General features: G+C 39.6%; 1 protein-coding gene across 2 annotated transcripts; it reads right to left on the reverse strand.

Annotated features, from left to right (window-relative positions):
• Positions 1-288: 288 nt before the first annotated feature.
• Positions 289-22,877, reverse strand: tbx22 (T-box transcription factor 22). Of its 2 annotated transcripts, XR_005041233.1 has the most exons (9): positions 22,474-22,877; positions 21,841-22,057; positions 20,307-20,408; positions 17,367-17,541; positions 13,126-13,290; positions 3,974-4,038; positions 3,813-3,886; positions 1,859-2,495; positions 289-1,803 (listed from the first exon to the last, which is right to left on the reverse strand). XR_005041233.1 is itself a non-coding variant. In XM_021583215.2 (8 exons), exons 1-8 carry the CDS (start codon positions 22,628-22,630, stop codon positions 1,945-1,947), a joined length of 1,506 nt encoding a protein of 501 aa, XP_021438890.2. In that variant the 5' UTR covers positions 22,631-22,877; the 3' UTR covers positions 289-1,944. The 2 variants fall into 2 exon arrangements, 1 of the variants encoding a protein (XP_021438890.2); XM_021583215.2 differs by having other exon boundaries at positions 289-2,495.
• Between the last annotated feature and the right edge of the window lie 2,854 nt (positions 22,878-25,731).

Below are 25,731 nucleotides of genomic sequence, written 5' to 3' on the forward strand. Positions count from 1 at the left end.
CTGGTATCAGGGAAGGACGCAGTTTACATAGAGGAGATCCTGAGCAAGGGATTGCATTTTGTTAGAGGTGGGTTGACTGACAACAAATTGTCACTGCATTTGGGATAAACTGAATTGATTGTGTGTGTGTGTGTGTGTGTGTGTGTGTGTGTGTGTGTGTGTGTGTGTGTGTGTGTGTGTGTGTGTGTGTGTGTGTGTGTGTGTGTGTGTGTGTGTGTGTAACTGAGTCCAACAGCTCAACTAAACAGCGCTGTAAAATAATATTTGATTCCATAATTCAACAGAAAGTATTTTTAAAGTATTTTATGAAGTGGCATAATAATCACACTTATATAATTTGGTGTTTGTTAGGTCTGAGATATACACACACACACACACACACACACACACACACACACACACACACACACACACACACACACACACACACACACACACACACACACACACACACACACACACACACACACACACACACACACAGAGTACATTTATACACAGCTCAGAGGGAACCTGAATGCTTGCTTGTAGAAAACAACATTTGGATTGCAGCTGAAAAAAATCAGTCAGAGGTAAAGTAGAAGGGTTAGGGTTAGAGTTAGGGTCAGTGATAAGGTTGGGGTTAGGGTCAGGGTCAGTGTTAGGGTCAGGGTTAGGGTCAGGGTCAGGGTAGAAAAAGAGAGAAAATATAAAACAGTAGATAACAGTGGTCTGATACAGCTCTAGTATATGATGATGGTCTGATACAGCTCTAGTAGATGGTGGTCAGATACAGCTCTAGTAGATGATGGTCTGATACAGCTTTAGTAGATGATGGTGGTTTGATACAGCTCTAGTAGATGATGGTCTGATACAGCTCTAGTAGATGATGGTGGTCTGATACAGCTCTAGTAGATGATGGTCTGATACAGCTCTAGTAGATGATGATGGTCTGATACAGCTCTAGTAGATGATGGTCTGATACAGCTCTAGTAGATGATGGTGGTCTAACACAGCTTTAGTAGATGATGGTGGTCTAATACCGCTCTAGTAGATTATGGTCTGATACAGCTCTAGTAGATGATGGTGGTCTGACACAGCTTTAGTAGATGATAATGGTCTGATACACCTCTAGTAGATGATGGTCTGATACAGCTCTAGTAGATGATGGTCTGATACAGCTCTAGTAGATGATGGTGGTCTGATACAACTCTAGCAGATGACGGTGGTCTGATACAGCTCTAGTAGATGATGGTCTGATACGGCTCTAGTAGATGATGGTCTGATACATCTCTAGTAGATGATGGTCTGATACAGCTCTGGTAGATGATGGTCTGATACACCTCTAGTAGATGATGATGGTCTGATACAGCTCTAGTAGATGATGGTGGCCTGATACGGCTCTAGTAGATGATGATGGTCTGATACAGTTCTAGTAGATGATGATCTGATACATCTCTAGTGGATGATGGTCTGATACAGCTCTAGTAGATGATGGTGGTCTGATACAGCTCTAGTAGATAACGGTGGTCTGATACAGCTCTAGTAGATGATGGTCTGATACAGTTCTAGTAGATGATGGTATGATACAGCTCTAGTAGATGGAGGTCTGATACAGCTCTTGTAGATGATGCTGGTCTGATACAGCTCTAGTAGATGATGATGGTCTGATACAGCTCTAGTAGATGATGGTCTGATACAGCTCTAGCAGATGATGGTCTGATACAGCTCTAGTAGATGATGGTCTGATACAGCTCTAGCAGATGATGGTCTGATACAGCTCTAGTAGATGATGATGGTCTGATACAGCTCTAGTAGATGATGGTCTGATACAGCTCTAGTAGATGATGGTCTGATACAGCTCTAGTAGATGATGGTCTGATACATCTCCCTGGCGCTATGGTTTCCAGGATAAGGGCTACTTGTTATTGCTAGGTTAGGGTAAGGGTAAGGAAGGGTTAGAGGTCAGAGGCAGTGGTTGATGGTGGTGTTCCAGGGTGTCTGGCATAGCAGACAGTCTGTGGTGCTGTCAGCCAGTTTGGCGTGGCATGAGAAAGCAGCGAGGTGAGCGTTTCTGGGTAGACTGGAGCGGTACAGACAGTACGGGGGAGCTGGGTCTGGGTGGGAGCGGTGAGGGTAGTGAGGGCCGGGTCCCCGCGGGGAGCTGTGAGAGGGAGGGGCCTGTAGGGGGTGTGGCTGCAGGCTGGGAGGATGTCCGGGAATGCCCCCCTGAAGACATAGAGCACTGAAGCCTGGAGCCTTCTTCCCCGGCAGGGCCGAGAGGAGGGGTGGCAGGGGGGAGTAGCGTCGGGGGGAAGGGCAGGGTCTGGCCGGCAGGGGGGAAATGGGGGAGAAGGGGGAGGTCTTGCAGCAGAGGGGAAGACAAAAGGAGTGCAGGCTGGTGTCGGGGCAGGAGAAGGAGGAGAGGGTGAAGGGGTGAGAGGTCAGAGGACAGGAGAGAGGGACAAGGCTCTTCAGAGGAGAAGTGCAGTTGCTTGGAGACCCACAGCTACCTCCTGATGAGACAAGACAACAAGACAACAGAAGGGGTTTAAAAACAAGATGAATAACCGTACCTATTGTTAGATTAATAACCAAAACACACCTGGATTAACAACCATAATAAGAGTTATACTAACAACCATAACTATAGATAGATTAACAACCATAACTATAGATAGATTAACAACCATAACTATAGATAGATTAACAACCATAACTATAGATAGATTAACAACCATAATAAGAGTTATACTAACAACCATAACTATAGATAGATTAACAACCATAACTATAGATAGATTAACAACCATAATAAGAGTTATACTCACAACCATAACTATAGATAGATTAACAACCATAACTATAGATAGATTAACAACCATAACTATAGATAGATTAACAACCATAATAAGAGTTATACTCACAACCATAACTATAGATAGATTAACAACCATAACTATAGATAGATTAACAACCATAATAAGAGTTATACTAACAACCATAACTATAGATAGATTAACAACCATAACTATAGATAGATTAACAACCATAATAAGTGTTATACTAACAACCATAACTATAGATAGATTAACAACCATAACTATAGATAGATTAACAACCATAATAAGAGGTAGATTAACAACTATACCTAGAGTTATATTAACAATCATACCTAGAGTTAGATTAACGACCATAACTAGAGATAGATTAACAACTATACCTAGAGTTATATTAACAATCATACCTAGAGTTAGATTACCGACCATAACTAGAGATAGATTAACAACTATACCTAGAGTTATATTAACAATCATACCTAGAGTTAGATTAACGACCATAACTAGAGATAGATTAACAACTATACCTAGAGTTATATTAACAATCATACCTAGAGTTAGATTAACGACCATAACTAGAGATAGATTAACAACTATACCTAGAGTTATATTAACAATCATACCTAGAGTTAGATTAACGACCATAACTAGAGATAGATTAACAACTATACCTAGAGTTATATTAACAATCATACCTAGAGTTAGATTAACGACCATAACTAGAGATAGATTAACAACTATACCTAGAGTTATATTAACAATCATACCTAGAGTTAGATTAACGACCATAACTAGAGATAGATTAACAACTATACCTAGAGTTATATTAACAATCATACCTAGAGTTAGATTAACGACCATAACTAGAGGTAGATTAACAACAATATAATGTAAATGTCTGTGATTGAGACTTCGAAGACGAATTGTTCTTAGTTTTACTTTTATAAGTGAGTGTCGGAATAGGTCTGTGTTTGTCTGTCAGTAGCCATTCACCTTGTAGCTGTAGAGTAAATGGTTTGAACTCCAGACTCCAGGGATAGGACTCCATGAGGCCGTCCAACACGCCCCTACACAGAGGGAGCATACAGAAGTGTTAAGTGAACTACATGGAGAATATGGTGTGATGTAGACACTTTATAGCTGTGTTTGTTTACCTGTTCCGTCCTGGGTCTCTGAAGCCCTTAGCGAATGGGTTCCTGTCAATCTTCAATTTGGTGATCTGACAGCACAAACAACAAATCAGGACAGACAGAGGGTTAGGAATATAACCTACATGGTTTAGTAGGAGCTATGGTTTCCAAAGTCACAGCTTTGTAAACTCTGTCTACAAGGCCAGCATCCCGGAGTCGCCTCTTCACTGTTTAAGTTGAGACTGGTGTCTTGCGGGTACTATTTAATGAAGCTGCCAGTTGAGGACTTGTGAGGCGCCTGCTTCTCAAACTAGACACTCTAATGTACTTCTCCTCTTGCTCAGTTGTACACCGGGGCCTCCCACTCCTATTTCTATTTTGGTTAGGGCCAGTTTGCACTGTTCTGTGAAGGGAGTCGTACACAGTGTTGTACGAGATCTTCAGTTTCTTAGCAATTTCTCGCATAGACTGACGAGTTTCAGAAGAAAGTGTTTTGTTTCTGGCCATTTTGAGCCTGTAATCAAACTCACAAATGCTGAAGCTCCAAATACTCAACTAGTCTAAAGGTCAGATCAGTTTTATTGATTCTTTAATCAGAACAACAGTTTTCAGCTGTGCTAACATAATTGCAAAAGTGTTTTTCTAATGATCAATTTGCATTTTAAAGTGCTAGACTTGGATTAGGTAACACAATGTGCCATTGGAACACAGGAGTGATGGTTGCTGATAATGGGCCTCGGTACATCTATGTAGATATTCCATAAAAAATCAGCTGTTTCCAGCTACAATAGTCATTTACAACATTAACAATGTCTACACTGTATTTCTGATCAATTTGATGTTATTTTAATGGACACATTTTTTTTTGCTTTTGTTCAAAAACAAGTACATTTCTAAGTGACCCCAAACTTTTGAACGGTAGTGTAAGTCAACCCCAAATCAATGTAGTCCTCATCATTTTTGCGCTTCTTCGATGGTCCAATGTCCCTGTCTGTTGTTCGGTGCTTTTCCGGGTAAGGGGCCAGTAGCTTGGTGCTTTCCCGGGTAAGGGTAAGGTAATGTAGAATTACTGAGGCATTGGATGTGCTCGTGGAAGCAGAACAGCTTGTGTTGTTGACAGGTGCAGGTGTAGTACTGCTGGTAGTAGCAGTACTACCAGTAGAGCTGGTAAGTGTCTCTATGGATGCAGGCTTTACTTTTTGTAACCATTTATACATTTTTGAGCAAAGGGAATGAGTAGCAGCTACGTTTGGCTACATATGGACCGTTAGTGGAATTCCCGCGAGAGAGTAACGGTTAATGTGATTGGATGTTAATTATTTGACTAGGCACACAGAGTGTTGAGAAATCTGTGAATGTATTGTAATGTTTTAAAATGGTATAAACTGCCTTAATTTTGCTCAACCCTAGGAAGAGTAGCTGATGCTTTGGCTGTTAGCCCAGAAACAAGATTCCGTCGAGGCCTCAACGCTTTTTGAGTCAAAGCTATTTTTCTGGGATTAAAGGTCAAAAACGAAAATAGAGCGATAATTTGACCGCTTCACGTCAAAGTACATCAACCTACAGAGTTCGGTAAAAAAGAACCAGACATTTATCTATCGTAATTTACGAGAAATCGTACAATGTAGAATTGGTGATGCTCAAAGAAATGTGTTTTTTTTTCCAAAAAAGTTACAGATCCAGGTGCAGCTTGTTCAGAAGAATCCGTTAAGGTGGGTTTCGGAGCTCTCTGTGATTTTCTGTAATAACACACACTCATTCAACCTTCTGTAAATAATTCAATTCTTTACGTAAAGACTTAAAACTCAATATTCTGTAGGGGTTGTTTCAAAGGGTTAAAAAGGTCACATCTTTCCAAAACTTAATATGTGTGATTAGGCAACCCTCATGAACTGTAAATCAGTAATTTCTCCCATCAGATTTCCAAGAAAAACTCACACACACACACACAGCAAGTACGGAATGACACAGTGTGTAGTTACCTTCATTCAAACTATCAAAGAACCATCAGACCTAGAGCTCTGAAACTTTAGAAACCTGTTCTAGTGCTCGATAGTTCGTGGTGAGTTATGTGGCTCTAGAAGGTTCTCAGACCGAGAAACAGCCTCGTACATTTGCAATAACTTCAATTCATTTTGACCATCACGAAAATGACAACATTTAGAAAAGTCCCAGAGTTGCAAGACTAGGTGCATTGAAACCGCCTCAGCCCATAGAGACAGACCCTAACATTTCTGTCCGATAGCTCATCCAAGGACCCCGTAGCAACGCCCGGAAAAAGTGGATTTTCAGCACCAATTAACCTGTTGGTACTAGGGGGCAGTATTTTCATTTTTGGAAAAATAACGTTCCCAAATTAAACGGGATATTTTGTCAGGACAAGATGCTGGAATATGCATACAGTGCCTTGCGAAAGTATTCGGCCCCCTTGAACTTTGCGACCTTTTGCCACATTTCAGGCTTTAAACATAAAGATATAAAACTGTATTTTTTTGTGAAGAATCAACAACAAGTGGGACACAATCATGAAGTGGAACGACATTTATTGGATATTTCAAACTTTTTTAACAAATTTAAAAAAAACTAAAAAATTGGGCGTGCAAAATTATTCAGCCCCCTTAAGTTAATACTTTGTAGCACCACCTTTTGCTGCGATTACAGCTGTAAGTCGCTTAGGGTATGTCTCTATCAGTTTTGCACATCGAGAGACTGACATTTTTTCCCATTCCTCCTTGCAAAACAGCTCGAGCTCAGAGGTCAGAGGTTGGATGGAGAGCATTTGTGAACAGCAGTTTTCAGTTCTTTCCACAGATTCTCGATTGGATTCAGGTCTGGACTTTGACTTGGCCATTCTAACACCTGGATATGTTTATTTTTGAACCATTCCATTGTAGATTTTGCTTTATGTTTTGGATCATTGTCTTGTTGGAAGACAAATCTCCGTCCCAGTCTCAGGTCTTTTGCAGACTCCATCAGGTTTTCTTCCAGAATGGTCCTGTATTTGGCTCCATCCATCTTCCCATCAATTTTAACCATCTTCCCTGTCCCTGCTGAAGAAAAGCAGGCCCAAACCATGATGCTGCCACCACCATGTTTGACAGTGGGGATGGTGTGTTCAGCTGTGTTGCTTTTACGCCAAACATAACGTTTTGCATTGTTGCCAAAAAGTTATATTTTGGTTTCATCTGACCAGAGCACCTTCTTCCACATGTTTGGTGTGTCTCCCAGGTGGCTTGTGGCAAACTTTAAACAACACTTTTTATGGATATCTTTAAGAAATGGCTTTCTTCTTGCCACTCTTCCATAAAGGCCAGATTTATGCAATATACGACTGATTGTTGTCCTATGGACAGAGTCTCCCACCTCAGCTGTACATCTCTGCAGTTCATCCAGAGTGATCATGGGCCTCTTGGCTGCATCTCTGATCAGTCTTCTCCTTGTATGAGCTGAAAGTTTAGAGGGACGGCCAGGTCTTGGTAGATTTGCAGTGGTCTGATACTCCTTCCATTTCAATATTATCGCTTGCACAGTGCTCCTTGGGATGTTTAAAGCTTGGGAAATCTTTTTGTATCCAAATCCGGCTTTAAACTTCTTCACAACAGTATCTCGGACCTGCCTGGTGTGTTCCTTGTTCTTCATGATGCTCTCTGCGCTTTTAACGGACCTCTGAGACTATCACAGTGCAGGTGCATTTATACGGAGACTTGATTACACACAGGTGGATTGTATTTATCATCATTAGTCATTTAGGTCAACATTGGATCATTCAGAGATCCCCACTGAACTTCTGGAGAGAGTTTGCTGCACTGAAAGTAAAGGGGCTGAATACTTTTTGCACGCCCAATTTTTCAGTTTTTGATTTGTTAAAAAAGTTTGAAATATCCAATAAATGTCGTTCCACTTCATGATTGTGTCCCACTTGTTGTTGATTCTTCACAAAAAAATACAGTTTTATATCTTTATGTTTGAAGCCTGAAATGTGGCAAAAGGTTGCAAAGTTCAAGGGTGCCGAATACTTTCGCAAGGCACTGTATAACTGACAGCTTAGGATAGAAAACACTCTAAAATATACATATTTTTTTCAATTATTTTACCAGGTAAGTTGACCGAGAACACGTTCTCATTTACAGCAATGCCCTGGGGAATAGTTACAGGGGAGAGGAGGGGGATGAATGAGTCAATTGTAAACTGGGGATTATTAGGTGACCATGATGATTTGAGGGCCAGATTGGGAATTTAGCCAGGACACCGGGGTGCCATGGGATCTTTAATGACCTCAGACAATCAGGACACCCGTTTTAACGTCCCATCTGAAAGACGGCACCCTACACAGGGCAGTGTCCCCAATTTTTTTAGACCAGAGGAAAGAGTGCCTCCTACCGGCCCTCCAAAACCACTTCCAGCAGAAGCAAGTTAAACAGAAGGCGCTATGAATTTTGGGCCTGCTCTGAAAAATGTGATAGTTGGCTTCTAAACGAGATGGAAAAAGTGGGTTTGGTGTCTGTCTGTATCAGCTTGGTGTCCGAATGATATTTAATTGAATGATGGACGCTGACTTGCTGGCTGACATTTGTCCATTTGCAATATGTTTAAACAGTGAAAAAACCTCACCAAATGGACATGATAAAATCAACACAACGAGCGACGGAGAGGAACCACTATCAATGCCCGGCCATCCCGAGTTCATCGAGCCAGTAAATTTTGCATTTCTGCAGTATTTTTGAGCATGTCAAATTCGTGATGGTAAATGCCCAATGAAACATATTGCAAATGGACAGCCGTGCGCCTGGTGATTGGAACGGGTTACCAGGAAAACATTTTTGAAATGGTTTTGAATGCCTTTAGGAGGGTGCAAGGGTTCCACGGCTGGGTAGGGAGCATCCATTTAGGACATTTTTCACTTTTCTCTCATCATACATGAAAAATAGACATTCTGGTGTGTGTGTTTCTGTCTTGAACAGATGGTGTGCGTGTTTCTGTCCTGAACAGAGTGTGTGTGTTTCTGTCCTGAACAGATGGTGTGTGTGATTCTGTCCTGAACAGATGGTGTGTGTGTTTCTGTCCTGAACAGATGGTGTGTGTGCGTGTGCCTGTCTATATTATTATGCATCCAGCAGAAGTGAAGTGGACCCTGATGAAGAGAGCTGCTGCCAATCAAATCAAATCAAATCATCAAATCAAATTTTATTTGTCACATACACATGGTTAGCAGATGTTAATGCGAGTGTAGCGAAATGCTTGTGCTTCTAGTTCCGACAATGCAGTAATAACAAGTAATCTAACTAACAATTCCAAAACTACTGTCTTGTACACAGTGTAAGGGGATAAAGAATATGTACATAAGGATATATGAATGAGTGATGGTACAGAGCAGCATAGGCAAGATACAGTAGATGGTATCGAGTACAGTATGTACAAATGAGATGAGTATGTAAACAAAGTGGCATAGTTTAAAGTGGCTAGTGATACATGTATTACATAAGGATACAGTCGATGATATAGAGTACAGTATATACGTATGCATATGAGATGAATAATGTAGGGTAAGTAACATTATATAAGGTAGCATTGTTTAAAGTGGCTAGTGATATATTTACATCATTTCCCATCAATTCCCATTATTAAAGTGGCTGGAGTTGAGTCAGTGTCAGTGTGTTGGCAGCAGCCACTCAGTGTTAGTGGTGGCTGTTTAACAGTCTGATGGCCTTGAGATAGAAGCTGTTTTTCAGTCTCTCGGTCCCAGCTTTGATGCACCTGTACTGACCTCGCCTTCTGGATGATAGCGGGGTGAACAGGCAGTGGCTCGGGTGGTTGATGTCCTTGATGATCTTTATGGCCTTCCTGTGACATCGGGTGGTGTAGGTGTCCTGGAGGGCAGGTAGTTTGCCCCCGGTGATGCGTTGTGCAGACCTCACTACACTCTGGAGAGCCTTACGGTTGAGGGCGGTGCAGTTGCCATACCAGGCGGTGATACAGCCCGCCAGGATGCTCTCGATTGTGCATCTGTAGAAGTTTGTGAGTGCTTTTGGTGACAAGCCGAATTTCTTCAGCCTCCTGAGGTTGAAGAGGCGCTGCTGCGCCTTCTTCACGATGCTGTCTGTGTGAGTGGACCAATTCAGTTTGTCTGTGATGTGTATGCCGAGGAACTTAAAACTTGCTAACCTCTCCACTACTGTTCCATCGATGTGGATGGGGGGGTGTTCCCTCTGCTGTTTCCTGAAGTCCACAATCATCTCCTTAGTTTTGTTGACGTTGAGTGTGAGGTTATTTTCCTGACACCACACTCCGAGGGCCCTCACCTCCTCCCTGTAGGCCGTCTCGTCGTTGTTGGTAATCAAACCTACCACTGTTGTGTCGTCCCCAAACTTGATGATTGAGTTGGAGGCGTGCGTGGCCACGCAGTCGTGGGTGAACAGGGAGTACAGGAGAGGGCTCAGAACGCACCCTTGTGGGGCCCCAGTGTTGAGGATCAGTGGGGAGGAGATGTTGTTGCCTACCCTCACCACCTGGGGGCGGCCCGTCAGGAAGTCCAGTACCCAGTTGCACAGGGCGGGGTCGAGACCCAGGGTCTCGAGCTTGATGACGAGCTTGGAGGGTACTATGGTGTTGAATGCCGAGCTGTAGTCGATGAACAACATTCTCACATAGGTATTCCTCTTGTCCAGATGGGTTAGGGCAGTGTGCAGTGTGGTTGAGATTGCAACGTCTGTGGACCTATTTGGGCGGTAAGCAAATTGGAGTGGGTCTAGGGTGTCAGGTAGGGTGGATGTGGGGGCTACGGGGCGGTAGTCGTTTATCTCAGTTACCTTAGCTTTCTTGAGAACAGGAACAATGGTGGCCCTCTTGAAGCATGTGGGAACAGCAGACTGGTATAGGGATTGATTGAATATGTCCGTAAACACACCGGCCAGCTGGTCTGCGCATGCTCTGAGGGCGCGGCTGGGGATGCCGTCTGGGCCTGCAGCCTTGCGAGGGTTAACACGTTTAAATGTCTTACTCACCTCGGCTGCAGTGAAGGAGAGACCGCATGTTTTCGTTGCAGGCCGTGTCAGTGGCACTGTATTGTCCTCAAAGCGGGCAAAAAAGTTATTTAGTCTGCCTGGGAGCAAGACATCCTGGTCCGTGACTGGGCTGGATTTCTTCCTGTAGTCCGTGATTGACTGTAGACCCTGCCACATGCCTCTTGTGTCTGAGCCGTTGAATTGAGATTCTACTTTGTCTCTGTACTGGCGCTTAGCTTGTTTGATAGCCTTGCGGAGGGAATAGCTGCACTGTTTGTATTCGGTCATGTTACCAGACACCTTGCCCTTATTAAAAGCAGTGGTTCGCGCTTTCAGTTTCACACGAATGCTGCCATCAATCCACGGTTTCTGGTTAGGGAATGTTTTAATCGTTGCTATGGGAACGACATCTTCAACGCACGTTCTAATGAACTCACACACCGAATCAGCGTATTCGTCAATGTTGTTATCTGACGCAATACGAAACATCTCCCAGTCCACGTGATGGAAGCAGTCTTGGAGTGTGGAGTCAGCTTGGTCGGACCAGCGTTGGACAGACCTCAGCGTGGAAGCCTCTTGTTTTAGTTTCTGTCTGTAGGCAGGGATCAACAAAATGGAGTCGTGGTCAGCTTTTCCGAAAGGGGGGCGGGGCAGGGCCTTATATGCGTCGCGGAAGTTAGAGTAACAATGATCCAAGGTCTTTCCACCCCTGGTTGCGCAATCGATATGCTGATAAAATTTAGGCAGTCTTGTTTTCAGATTAGCCTTGTTAAAATCCCCAGCTACAATTAATGCAGCCTCCGGATAAATCGTTTCCAGTTTGCAGAGAGTTAAATAAAGTTAGTTCAGAGCCATCGATGTTTCTGCTTGGGGGGGGGGTATATACGGCTGTGATTATAATCGAAGAGAATTCTCTTGGTAGATAATGCGGTCTACATTTGATTGTGAGGAATTCTAAATCAGGTGAACAGAAGGATTTGAGTTCCTGTATGTTTCTTTCATCACACCATGTCACGTTGGCCATGAGGCATACGCCCCCGCCCCTCTTCTTACCAGAAAGATGTTTGTTTCTGTCAGCGCGATGCGTGGAGAAACCCGTTGGCTGCACCGCTTCGGATAGAGTCTCTCCAGTGAGCCATGTTTCAGTGAAGCAAAGGACGTTACAGTCTCTGATGTCCCTCTGGAATGCTACCCTTGCTCGGATTTCATCAACCTTGTTGTCAAGAGACTGGACATTGGCAAGAAGAATGCTAGGGAGTGGTGCACGGTGTGTCCGTCTCCGGAGTCTGACCAGAAGACCGCCTCGTTTCCCTCTCTTTCGGAGTCGTTTTTTTGGGTCGCTGCATAGGATCCACTCCGTTGTCCTGTTTGTAAGGCAGAACACAGGATCCGCGTCGCGAAAAACATATTCTTGGTCGTACTGATGGTGAGTTGACGCAGCTCTTATATTCAGTAGTTCTTCTCGACTGTATGTAATGAAACCTAAGATGACCTGGGGTACCAATGTAAGAAATAACACGTAAAAAAACAAAAAACTGCATAGTTTCCTAGGAACGCGAAGCGAGGCGGCCATCTCTGTCGGCGCCGGAAGTCAGTTCCGCGCCGGAAGTCATGAATAAATCCACGAGAGTCTTCTGTTACTGCAGGGACCACAGGCAACACCACGGTCACATGGACACACACACACACATGAAGCCAGTCCTCCATATTACTTCTACTGAGTATCTAGTTTAGACCACATTAAAGCCAATCCTCATTAATAATTAGACCACAGTGAAGCCAGTCCTCCATATTAATTCTACTGAGTATCTAGTTTACACCATAGTGAAGCCAGTCCTCCATATTAATTCTACGGAGTATCTAGTTTACACCACTGTGAAGCCAGTCCTCCATATTAATTCTACGGAGTATCTAGTTTACACCACAGTGAAGCCAGTCCTCCTGATCCATTATACTGATTTTCTAGTTCAGACCACAGTGAAGCCATAGTCCCTGTTCCATTATACTGTGTTAGCATTAATACAAAAATCATATTTTCAATAACTGAGTTAACTACCTTTTGGTTCTGATAGACTGTTCTAAATTCGCTGTTCTGATTGGCTGACGCAGTAAGTGCTTGTTAGTTCTGATTGGTAAGGCAGTACCTATTGGTTCTGACTGGCTGAGAGAAAGTACCTGTTGGTTCTGATAGGCTGTCACGGTGGTGAACTCTGTCTCTGGGAAGGAGAAGCTGGCCATACCCTCAGTGGGCAGCGAGGGGATTTTTGATAGGTCCAGCCGGGGGTTGTGGCGGATCACATGGACGCGAGGCTTGTACTTATGCATTGACTGTAGAATGATCTGAACCAAGAGAGTCATTTAGAGAATGAGGTCAATGTGATGTCCATCAGCACAATATAGATATTACATGCATTTTGGACATGTATGTTGTGTTTTGGAGGTTAGGGTTAGGTGATGTGACTTATCGGACACCATCACCATGCAGTAGCCATTTTAACTTTCATCATGACTCTAGCCTTTTTTCTAACAAAACATTTCTCATCTCAGATAGTTTGAAGCCTCTTTCAGTAAACTGTTTATTCTTGAACCATAAAATACAGTGATGGAATAGAATTAAGCAATAAGGAGGTGTGGTATATGGCCGATATACCACGGCTAAGGGCTGTTCTTATGTACAACACAATGCGGAGTACAGCCTGCACACAGCCCTTAGCCGTGGTATATTGTCCATGTACCACCAACCCAAGAGGAGCCTTATTGTAATTATAAATTGGTTACTGTCATTATTAGACTTGTTTACGGTTCTAATAATGTTGGTAACCAGTTTATAATGTTGGTAACCACTTTAAATTGTTGTTAACCAGTTTATAATGTTGGTAACCAGTTTATAATATAATGACTTGTTTACTGTTCTAATAATGTTGGTAACCAGTTTATAATGTTGGTAACCAGTTTATAATGTTGGTAACCAGTTTATAATATAATGACTTGTTTACTGTTCTAATAATGTTGGTAACCAGTTTATAATGTTGGTAACCAGTTTATAATGTTGGTATCAGTTAATAATGTTGGTAACCAGTTTATAATGTTGGTAACCAGTTTATAATGTTGGTATCAGTTAATAATGTTGGTAACCAGTTTATAATGTTGGTAACCAGTTTATAATATAATGACTTGTTTACTGTTCTAATAATGTTGGTAACCAGTTTATAATGTTGGTAACCAGTTTATAATGTTGATAACCAGTTTATAATGTTGGTAACCAGTTTATAATGTTGGTAACCAGTTTATAATGTTGGTAACCAGTTTATAATGTTGGTAACCAGTTCATAATGTTGGTAACAGTTAATAATGTTGGTAAACAGTTTATAATGTTGGTAACCAGTTTATAATATAATGACTTGTTTACTGTTCTAATAATGTTGGTAACCAGTTTATAATAGAATTACTTGTTTACTGTTCTGATAATGTTGGTAACCAGTTTATAATGTTGGTAACCAGTTGATAATAGAATTACTTGTTTACTGTTCTAATAATGTTGGTAACCAGTTTATAATGTTGGTAACCAGTTTATAATATAATGACTTGTTTACTGTTCTGATAATGTTGGTAACCAGTTTATAATGTTGGTAACCAGTTGATAATAGAATTACTTGTTTACTGTTCTAATAATGTTGGTAACAGTTTAAAGTGTTGGTAACCAGTTTATATTGTTGTTAACCAGTTTATAATGTTGTTAACCAGTTTATAATGTTGGTAACCAGTTGATAATATAATGACTTGTTTACTGTTCTAATAATGTTGGTAACCAGTTGATAATGTTGGTAACCAGTTTATAATGTTGGTAACCAGTTTATAATATAATGACTTGTTTACTGTTCTAAAAATGTTGGTAATCAGTTTATAATGTTGGTAACCAGTTTATAATGTTGGTAACCAGTTGATAATGTTGTTAACCAGTTTACAATGTTGGTAAGCAGTTTATAATGTTGGTAACCAGTTTATAATTGAATTACTTGTTTACTGTTCTAATAATGTTGGTAACCAGTTTTTAATGTTGGTAACCAGTTTATAATAGAATTACTTCTTTACTGTTCTAATAATGTTGGTAACCAGTTTATAATGTTGGTAACAGTTTATAATGTTGGTAACAGTTTATAATGTTGGTAACCAGTTTATAATGTTGGTAACCAGTTTATAATGTTGGTAACCAGTTTATAATGTTGGTAACCAGTTCATAATGCTGGTAACAGTTAATCATGTTGGTAACCAGTTTATAATGTTGGTAACCAGTTTATAATATAATGACTTGTTTACTGTTCTAATAATGTTGGTAATCAGTTTATAATGTTTGTAACCAGTTTATAATGTTGGTAACCAGTTGATAATGTTGTTAACCAGTTTATAATGTTGGTAAGCAGTTTATAATGTTGGTAACCAGTTTATAATAGAATTACTTGTTTACTGTTCTAATAATGTTGGTAACCAGTTTTTAATGTTGGTAACCAGTTTATAATATAATTACTTCTTTACTGTTCTAATAATGTTGGTAACCAGTTTATAATGTTGGTAACAGTTTATAATGTTGGTAACAGTTTATAATGTTGGTAACCAGTTTATAATGTTGGTAACCAGTTTATAATGTTGGTAACCAGTTTATAATGTTGGTAACCAGTTCATAATGTTGGTAACAGTTAATCATGTTGGTAACCAGTTTATAATGTTGGTAACCAGTTTGTAATATAATGACTTGTTTACTGATCTAATAATGTTGGTAACCAGTTTATAATACAATGACTTGTTTACTGTTCTGATAATGTTGGTAACCAGTTTATAATGTTGGTAACCAGTTGATAATAGAATTACTTGTTTACTGTTCTAATAATGTTGTTAACAGTTTAAAATGTTGGTAACCAGTTTATAATAGAATTACTTGTTTACTGTTCTAATAATGTTGGTAACCAGTTTATAATGTTGGTAACCAGTTTATAATAGAATTACTTCTTTACTGTTCTAATAATGTTGGTAACCAGTTTATAATGTTGGTAACAGTTTATAATGTTGGTAACAGTTTATAATGTTGGTAACCTGTTTATAATAGAATGACTTGTTTACTGTTCTGATAATGTTGGTAACCAGTTTATAATAGAACGACTTGTTTACTGTTCTGATAATGTTGGTAACCAGTTTATAATAGAATGACTTGTTTACTGTTCTGATAATGTTGGTAACCAGTTTATAATAGAATGACTTGTTTACTGTTCTGATAATGTTGGTAACCAGTTTATAATAGAATGACTTGTTTACTGTTCTGATAATGTTGATAACCAGTTTATAATGTTGGTAACCAGTTTATAATGTTGGTAACCATGTTATAATGTTGGTAACCAGTTTATAATGTTGTTAACCAGTTTATAATGTTGGTAACCATTTTATAATATAATGACTTGTTTACTGTTCTAATAATGTTGGTAACCAGTTTATAATGTTGGTAACCAGTTTATAATGTTGGTAACAGTTTACAATGTTGGTAACCAGTTTATAATGTTGGTAACAGTTTATAATGTTGGTAACCAGTTTATAATGTTGGTAACAGTTTATAATGTTTGTAACCAGTTTATAATATAATTACTTGTTTACTGTTCTAATAATGTTGGAAACCGGTTTATAATAGAATGACTTGTTTACTGTTCTAATAATGTTGGTAACCAGTTTATAATGTTGGTAACCAGTTTATAATGTTGGTAAACAGTTTGTAATGTTGGTAACCAGTTTATAATATAATTACTTGTTTACTGTTCTAATAATGTTGGAAACCAGTTTATAATGTTGGTAACCAGTTTATAATGTTGATAACCAGTTTATAATGTTGGTAACCAGTTTATAATGTTGGTAACAGTTTATAATGTTGGTAACCAGTTTATAATGTTGGTAACAGTTTATAATGTTTGTAACCAGTTTATAATATAATTACTTGTTTACTGTTCTAATAATGTTGGAAACCAGTTTATAATAGAATGACTTGTTTACTGTTCTAATAATGTTGGTAACCAGTTTATAATGTTGGTAACCAGTTTATAATGTTGGTAAACAGTTTGTAATGTTGGTAACCAGTTTATAATATAATTACTTGTTTACTGTTCTAATAATGTTGGAAACCAGTTTATAATGTTCGTAACCAATTTATAATAGAATTACTTGTTTGATATACCATGGCTTCCATCCAATCAGCATCCAGTACCTACACTACCCAGATTATAAAAGTAGTTTTAAACCTGGTAGTTTGGATCCTGGATGATGATTGGCTAAAACAGCATTCCAGCCATGTTTAATAAAGTCCTATAGATTAGCAGTCAGATAGTTATAGAACACAGTAGATTAAATGATTGTAGATCACAAAGAGAGATGTGACGTACGTGTCCCTTGTCCTCCATCTCGTTATTGGTCAGTTTGACCCGATCGAAGCTGATCACCTGACGCATCCACGTCTCGCCCACGCACGGGGAGTCCGGGTGCATGTACAAGCGCGGCGCGATGCAGGAGTGGTCCGTATTTCCTGCCACCATCCACTGAGAGCTGTGGTACACATACCTAAATATGACAGAACATCACAACAGAACATCACATACCTAAAAACAACATTAGAACAGAATATCAGAACATCACATACCTAAATACAACAGAACATCACAACATCACATTCCTAAATACAACAGAACATCAAAACAGAACATCCGAATATCACATACCTAAATACAACAGAATATCACAACAGAACATCAGAATATCACATACCTAAAAACAACAGAATATCACAACAGAACATCAGAATATCACATACCTAAAAACAACAGAATATCACAAAAGAACATCACATACCTAAATACAACAGAACATCAGAACAGAACATCAGAACATCATATAACGAAATACAACAGAACATCACATACCTAAATAAAACAGAACATCAGAACAGAACATCAGAACATCACATACCTAAATACAACAGATCATCAGAACAGAACATCAGAATATCACATAACGAAATACAACAGAACATCACATACCTAAATACATCAGAATATCAGAATATCAGAACAGAACAGCTGAACATCACATACCTAAATACATCAGAATATCAGAATATCAGAACATCACATACCTAAATAAAACAGAACATCACAACAGAACATTACAACATCACATACCTAAATACATCAGAATATCACATACTTAAATACAACAGAATATCACATACCTAAATACCACAGAACATCAGAATATCAGAATATCACATACCTTAAAATAACAGAACATCAGAACAGAATATCAGAACATCACATAACTAAATACAACAGAACGTCAGAATATCAGAACAGAAAATCTGAATATCACATAGGTAAATAGGTAGGGAAACATAGTTTTTTACATAGGTAAAAACGGAATAGCAGAACAGAATATCAGAATATCAGAACAGAACATCAGAACATCACATACCTAAATACAACAGAATATCAAAACAGAATATCATAATAGAATATCAGAAAAGAAAATCAGAAAAGGACATCACAACAGAATATCAGAACATCAGAATATCACAACAGAACATCAGAATATCAGAACAGAACATCAGAACAGAATATCAGAACAGAATATCAGAACAGAATATCAGAACATCAGAACAGAAAATCAGAACATTACATCAAAACAGAACATCAGAACAGAATATCAGAACAGAACATTAGAACAGAATATCAGAACACAATATCAAAACAGAACATCAGAATAGAATATCAGAATAGAACATCAGAACAGAATATCAGAACAGAACATTAGAACAGAATATCAGAACACAATATCAAAACAGAACATCAGAATAGAATATCAGAATAGAAGATCAGAACAGAATATCAGAACATCAGAACACAATATCAGAACAGAATATCAAAACAGAATATCAAAACAGAATATCAAAACAGAATATCAAAACAGAATATGAGAACAGAACATTGGAACAGAACATCAGAACATAATATCAGAACAGAATATCAGAACAGACCATCAGAACACAATATCAGAATAGAATATCAGAATAGAATATCCTTCAACTCTATTGTCCACCTAGAGTTGACAAGTTGGCTTCACTAACAACAGATGAAAATACTAATAATGAATTGTGACCACATAGTTCTCCTCTTACAAAGCTATGCCATAGGAGGCTAATGTTAACTAGTTGGCTAATCGTTGCCCATGAAAGGAAGTTAGGCAAGCTAGCTAGCATTTTAGTCAGGTAGGTTAGGACAACAAAAACTAAAAGGGTGTACTGTATGACAGAGTGATAGACCGTTTTGCCAACATGAAAGACAGGAGGATGGCATTGGCGTTTCTCTACAAGTAGGGTGAGTCAACATGTTTTTTCAACTTAAACACACACAGCAAGCAGCACCATGGACAGGCACATAGCTTACATTGATTTCTGAATGGTTTTTAAAATATTTTAGTTGGCGCTGTATTACACGATGCAGAGGTGATTAGATGATGTTGATGTGGTTCTGCAATAGAGGCAGCTCCTGTTTTATTTTCCACTTGTGGTAACTCTTCTGTGTTCTCAATCAATAGTTGTTTAGTAGTTGAAGAATGTTATAAATATGAACTTGCCTGACCATGCTATGGTCATGTAACTGTTACATGCTATATGCTTTGTGGACTTCACCCAGCAGATTTTGCTCTCCAGTTTGGTAATAAAACAAAGGTTTGGTGGAATTTATTCTGCCACTGTGTCTTCTAAATATGGTATTGGAACTGAATTGTTTCATATTTCCTGGATATAGTATGCTTACTTACTTACTTACTTACTTTATTGTGTATTTCATATTTCTAATTCAGAATTATCTTTATTTTTGTATTTAAAAAAAAAATGTTATTCTTTATTGCATTGATGGGTTTTGAGTTTGCTAGATTTGCATTTCACTGTACTTGTGCACGTGACATTAAAACTTGAAATGTAGTGTCTCAGGTTATAGAGCGAACTAACAGGTTACAGAGCAAACAACGCATTTATCACAACACATTGGTTGTAATATGGCTTTTTCCCCTAGCTTGACTTCCCCGGTGATTTTACCCAAGCACCGCTACTGTCACCCTGTGCTCGTTAAATCTGTGTATATTGGGTAAAAAAAATTGATTTATAGTATAAAAATATAGTATAATTGCAGCTTCATTCAGAGAAATTTTAATACAAAGGAAATACCTATTGATGCAATAATGCGCTGGTTTTAAAGTACGTTTCTAAAATAGGAGACAATTTCCTTTCGTGCAATTTACAATTGTAGGCTACATATACGTTTAGGGTCTACCTGTATCGTTTGGAGTCGACGGGCAAAACGTCCATGGCGATGTAGTACTGCTGGCACGGGTCCAAGTTACGCACCTTTACGCGCAAGGACGGGAACATCCTCCTGTAGAAAACACACACAAAGAGTTTAAAGTAGGACAAATGAGCTAAAATGGTTATCATATAATAAGCGTATTTAATTCAATCCATAATGTTATTAAATATCAGCTAGTGTGGAGAACTAATAAAACTAACAGAGATCAGTGTTTTGATGCGTCAGTTAAATTCGTTGGAAATGTAACACCAGTGAAAGAGAGAATGCGGGCCTCAGTCAAGGTGAATCTCTGAGGCCACGAGGGCATTACTCATCTCATAAAAAGGACTATCAAATGTTTAAAAAGAACTTTGCAGCAACAGAGATAATAGAATTTACAACAAGTCATGAAATGTTTAGGCTATGTAGAATAACATGTGCTTTTATGAAACTGTTATGAAAATGTGAACGAATATGCAAAGAAATTAAAATGACAAAATTACCCCAAAATGTAATTACAAAATAACAGAGCTCTAATTCCTGAGGAATAAAGCGTGTACATAGTTAATTATATGATAAGAGTCAAAGAATATAAAGTTATAGAAATACTATGACAAAATACAACCCTAAAATACTATGAAAAAATACAACCCTAAAATACTTGAAAAAATTCCAATGGCCTTTATAAAATGATAAAAAAGCATCCCAAGTAGTTTTTACGGGGTAGCACTGACCCTGTAAAGTAAATACTCGATTTTCCCCCCACCTACACAAACTGCTGTTGTTGTTTTAACTGTGTAAAAACGTTGTTTCTATTGGTGAAATTAAATAAACATTCAATAGTTCAAAGGCTGCAGTAAACTGTACATTTAATTTGGCGGTCATCTTATACAACGAAAATACAATTAGCGAACTGTAGATACAGCCTACATAAAGATTTCGTACACATCAATCGAATAATAGGCTATAAATCTGTATAATAGACTATAGGCCTGTATAATAGAATATAGGCTTGTATAATAGCGGCGGCAGGGTAGCCTAGTGGTTAGAGCGTTGGACTAGTAACCGGAAGTTCAAACCCCCGAGCTGACATGGTACAAATATGTCGTTCTGCCCCTGAACAGGCACTGTTCAATGAAAATAAGAATTTGTTCTTAACTGACTTGCCTAGTTAAATAAGGTAAAATAAAAAAAATAAAAAATAATAGCCTATAGGCCTGTATAACATAATATAGGCCTGCATAATAGGCTATAGAAAATATGTTTTTGCAAGTGCAACATCAGTGACTTGTTGTAACACACCTATACGCCTATACGATTGTGTCTCTTTCCTGACCAATGTGTATTATCCTCATACTGTAAATCAGATGAATTAACAGTTTGATTAGTGTTTAGTCCATAGTGTAGTGTATTGGCTACTGTGTGTTAGTGTGTAAAGGTCTGAGTTTTACCTAGTTTAGCTAGCTTGTGTAAAGGTCTGTAATTTGACAGTTTGGTAGGCGTGTGAAGGGGTCAGTTTTACCTGCCGGCTTTGGTAATAATCATCTCTGTCCCGATCTCATGGAACCTGGTCCACAGATCCGACCCCTGGAGCTCCACCCGGACCTCACTCTCCTCTCTACCCGGGTTAGAGTCACTTTCTCCCGTCCTTGTCCTTTCTTCTCTCCCCGGCTCAGAGTCGCACTCTCCCAGCCTTCTTGGCGTGTTACCAGCCTTCCTCCTCTGGTCGTTTGGGTAATCTTTTTTGTGTAAAGGAACAGTTTAAGACATTCTATGTTGTTGATAAATTAGAACTGTTGCATCCTGAACATGCGGAATGCTGCTGGCTTGATTCCATTTAAGTGTAAAGCTTTCAGCTGTTTCCTTTAATTAAAACACATCAATTTGACAAACCATTGAAGTGAAAAACGCTAGGAATGTGTAGTCCTACAAACTCAACACAAAGCCACAAAACATATTGTTGTTTTCTATTTTACTACTTGGACAGTGCTTCTCAGAAGAAGCAAAGACATCACTCCAATACACTGTACTGTTTTTATTTTTACATTATTGTATACATTTTCTGTCTTATAAAAAAATGACTTTTTATTCAAGTTCGTCGCAGAATAATGCGTGTGTAAAACAGAGAGATGCGCGCGGGTTAAAGTTGACCGACCGTGCTCGTATGTCTCCTGTCGAACAGAGCTTGTCTCCGTCTCTGTGTCTCCCGGTGAGCTCGAGTCCTTCCCGTTCTCCCTCTTCATCCTCTTTATCGTTTTACCGACCAACGCTTCCACCGAGAAAGCGTGGGCTCGTGAGCTCAGACCCTGCATCCTGGCGCGAGGCGGTCAGTCTCCTTTCTCTGGGGTCCTGAAAGCTGCACTCTTGTCGTGCGCTGTTCCGTTTTCCGCTTCACCCAGGGCCTCTGCGAGCCCCCGGTCCGTCTATCTGTCTTCTGTTCATGTGGCTATGCGACGCAGCTAATTGACCCGGCGAGTTCCCATTTCTCCGTGGCGTGCGCACTATGCATCTAAATCCTTGTTAACGGCCCCGCGATTTCCGCTTGCCTCTCTCCTCCCTTTCCTCCTTTTCACGCTCCTCTGTTCCTCTCCTCGCTTTCCTTCTCTCTCTCTCTCCATCTCCCTCTCCCCCCCCCCCCCCCCTCTCTCTCTCAAATCAATTCAAAGGGTTTTAATTGGCATGGCAAACATGTGTTTACATTGCCAAAGCAAATAGAATAGAACATAAATAAAACGGTAAATAAACAACGTAAATAAAAACTAAACATTACACTCACGTCGATAGACGGCAATTATCAGTTCTCATTATGTATTTCTTAGGTAATTGCATGTTTATAATAGCGTCATCATTCTATTTTATTAATGCATCTGATACTCCTGCATTCTCCTTTTGTCTGGGTTTTTGGACAGCTTTTAGACTCATCTCTTGACTGAAACAAACATTTAGACAGCCATATTAGGTGAACTGTTAAAGCACCATTGAGTAAGACATTGCTCATCCCCGTCACAAACCGTAGCTTTTTTTGTATATTTCAGATTGTAACAAAACAATCTGGAGTTATGAAAATAATTATTTTAATGGTGAAAAAACAGTGAATAATGAATTTTTATTGCTCCATTTGTTTGGTGTGTTGGTTTAATTACATCTTCTCCATGTCCAGTTTTTAAATTTGTATTTTGTCAATTATTCAAAATAGTGAAATTACATTCAACATCTATTTGTTGAATAACTCGTTCCTAAAAGGCACCCAACTATACGATTGATTTAAGCTAAACGAAATATGTTTTTAATAAACTACTATTTTGTTTTAACGTGAACAACAGTATTTACAGTTTTCCCGTTATAGAAAGCCCTGCTCTGTTTTAACTATGATTATACATAATAAAACAGCCTATTAGAGAATATTTACACGTGTGATATTTAATCTAAAATAACAGGTTTATAAAAAAAAGATTCTGAAATTCAATTTTAGTTTGTCAATCAAATACATGCCATTTTAGCTTGTCAATAAAATAAACGAGACGTAAGTTTGTCAAAAAAATAAATGAGATATTAGTTTGTCAATAAAATAAATGAGATAGTTCGCCTATATTTTTTTAAGCGAACCCATTGTAGTCTTTCATATTCCATATTTATTTTATATTTTTCAGCCTGCGTGGCAACATAATGTTGAGAGTGGTAATATAATGTTATTTAAAGGACAGGGGGAAATCCTGGGACAAATATTTGACTCGAGACAAACTCGGAACATCTGGAGAGCCTATTTAATATATATCCCTGAAACTCTCTCTCCTTCTCGGTTGAAGCTGACATTTCCGTTATTAATTTGGAGGCTTTCTGTAAGTAAAACGGTTTTGTGTCTCGCGCTGCACCGGTGTGGGAGAGGGTCTGCGGTGCTATGTGAGAGCTGTCTGGTTCTCATAACAGGGATCAGATGGAGTTTGGCGTGCGGGAAAACGGGGCCATAATGACAGCTGGAGATTATTACATTACCTTCTGACATGAAATAGATCCATTCAACACAAACACAGAATGTTTTTTAATCACAGAAAATAATTGGTCAGAAGGCAAAACAAATTTAGCTGTGTTTATGATGGTCTGGTAAATGCTTCGTTTGGTGCCTGATGGAGGCCCAAGGACTCTGGTCTGGTGAATGGTTGGTTTGATGCCTGATGGAGGCCCCGGGACTCTGATGTGGTGAATGGTTGTTTGGTGCCTGACTGAGGCACCGGGACTCTGATGTGGTGAATGGTTGGTTTGGTGCCTGATGGAGGCCCCGGGACTCTGATGTGGTGAATGGTTGGTTTGGTGCCTGATGGAGGCCCCGAGACTCTGATGTGGTGAATGGTTGGTTTGGTGCCTGACGAAGGCCCAGGAACTCTGATATGGTGAACGGTTGGTTTGGTGCCTGATGGAGGCCCCGGGACTCTGTTGTGGTGAATGGTTGGTTTGGTGCCTGATGGAGGCCCTGGGACTTTGGTGTGACAACAGGAGGGAACCAGAGAACTAGCGATGATGACCCAGACTCAGATGGGGCTTTGTCGGTACAGCTAGGCTCCAGCCTGTTTTGGACCCAGACTCAGATGGGGCTCTGTCGGTACAGCTAGGCTCCAGCTTGTTTTGGAGACTTGCTCTTTTACTCATTTTCATATTCTTATTTAACTTTATTTGAATCCATAAATTACTGTGACAAAGTGCATTACAAACGTGGTGGCATTATGTCTGCTCCTCTGTAGGCCTGGAAGCTAGGAGTTTATTGTGGGCTTCAACCAGGGTCTACACCCTGTCACGGATAATGTCCATTATTGATAAAAATCCATTTAGTACACAATAAACTCCTAGTTTAATTCCTTAGCTTCCAGCCAACAACTGGTGAATTGTCCTGTAATGTGTGCAGTTGTGTGTATGTGTGTGTGTATGTCAGTCCTCGGGGCAGAAAGCTGTGTCGCTGTTCAGATCGTAACTCTCCTGATCACATTATGTGGCTGTCAACAGACTGACGACCATACAGGATAGGGCCCGGAGTGTGTGTGTTCACAGGAAGCGGCGCTAGTTGTTTTATGGTTCTAAATCTAACACAAGTCATGGTTTGTCTGATTCGGGATGTTTGGCACACGTGTTTCCTTTTATTAAGCTCGACGTGCACGCTCTTAGCTCGATGTGCACACTCTTGGCGGAAACTAGAAACTCCAATCCAATTTAGACATGCTTCAAGTTTCCATCGACCCAGGAGCTTGGCTGATCAGCTGTAATTGGTCTTTCCCATCATGTCCGGCCTGCAGGGGCACATGGCAGGTTGACTAGTTCTGACGGGATCTACTAGGCAACTTCATAATTCAGCCCAACTCTATTTCAATAACCTGTTGACACTAGAGTAATGCCTACTGGCCTACAACCTCTCAAGAAGGTCCTT

This window comes from Oncorhynchus mykiss, chromosome 31, assembly GCF_013265735.2.
Source record: "Oncorhynchus mykiss isolate Arlee chromosome 31, USDA_OmykA_1.1, whole genome shotgun sequence".
NCBI classification, from domain to species: domain Eukaryota; kingdom Metazoa; phylum Chordata; class Actinopteri; order Salmoniformes; family Salmonidae; genus Oncorhynchus; species Oncorhynchus mykiss.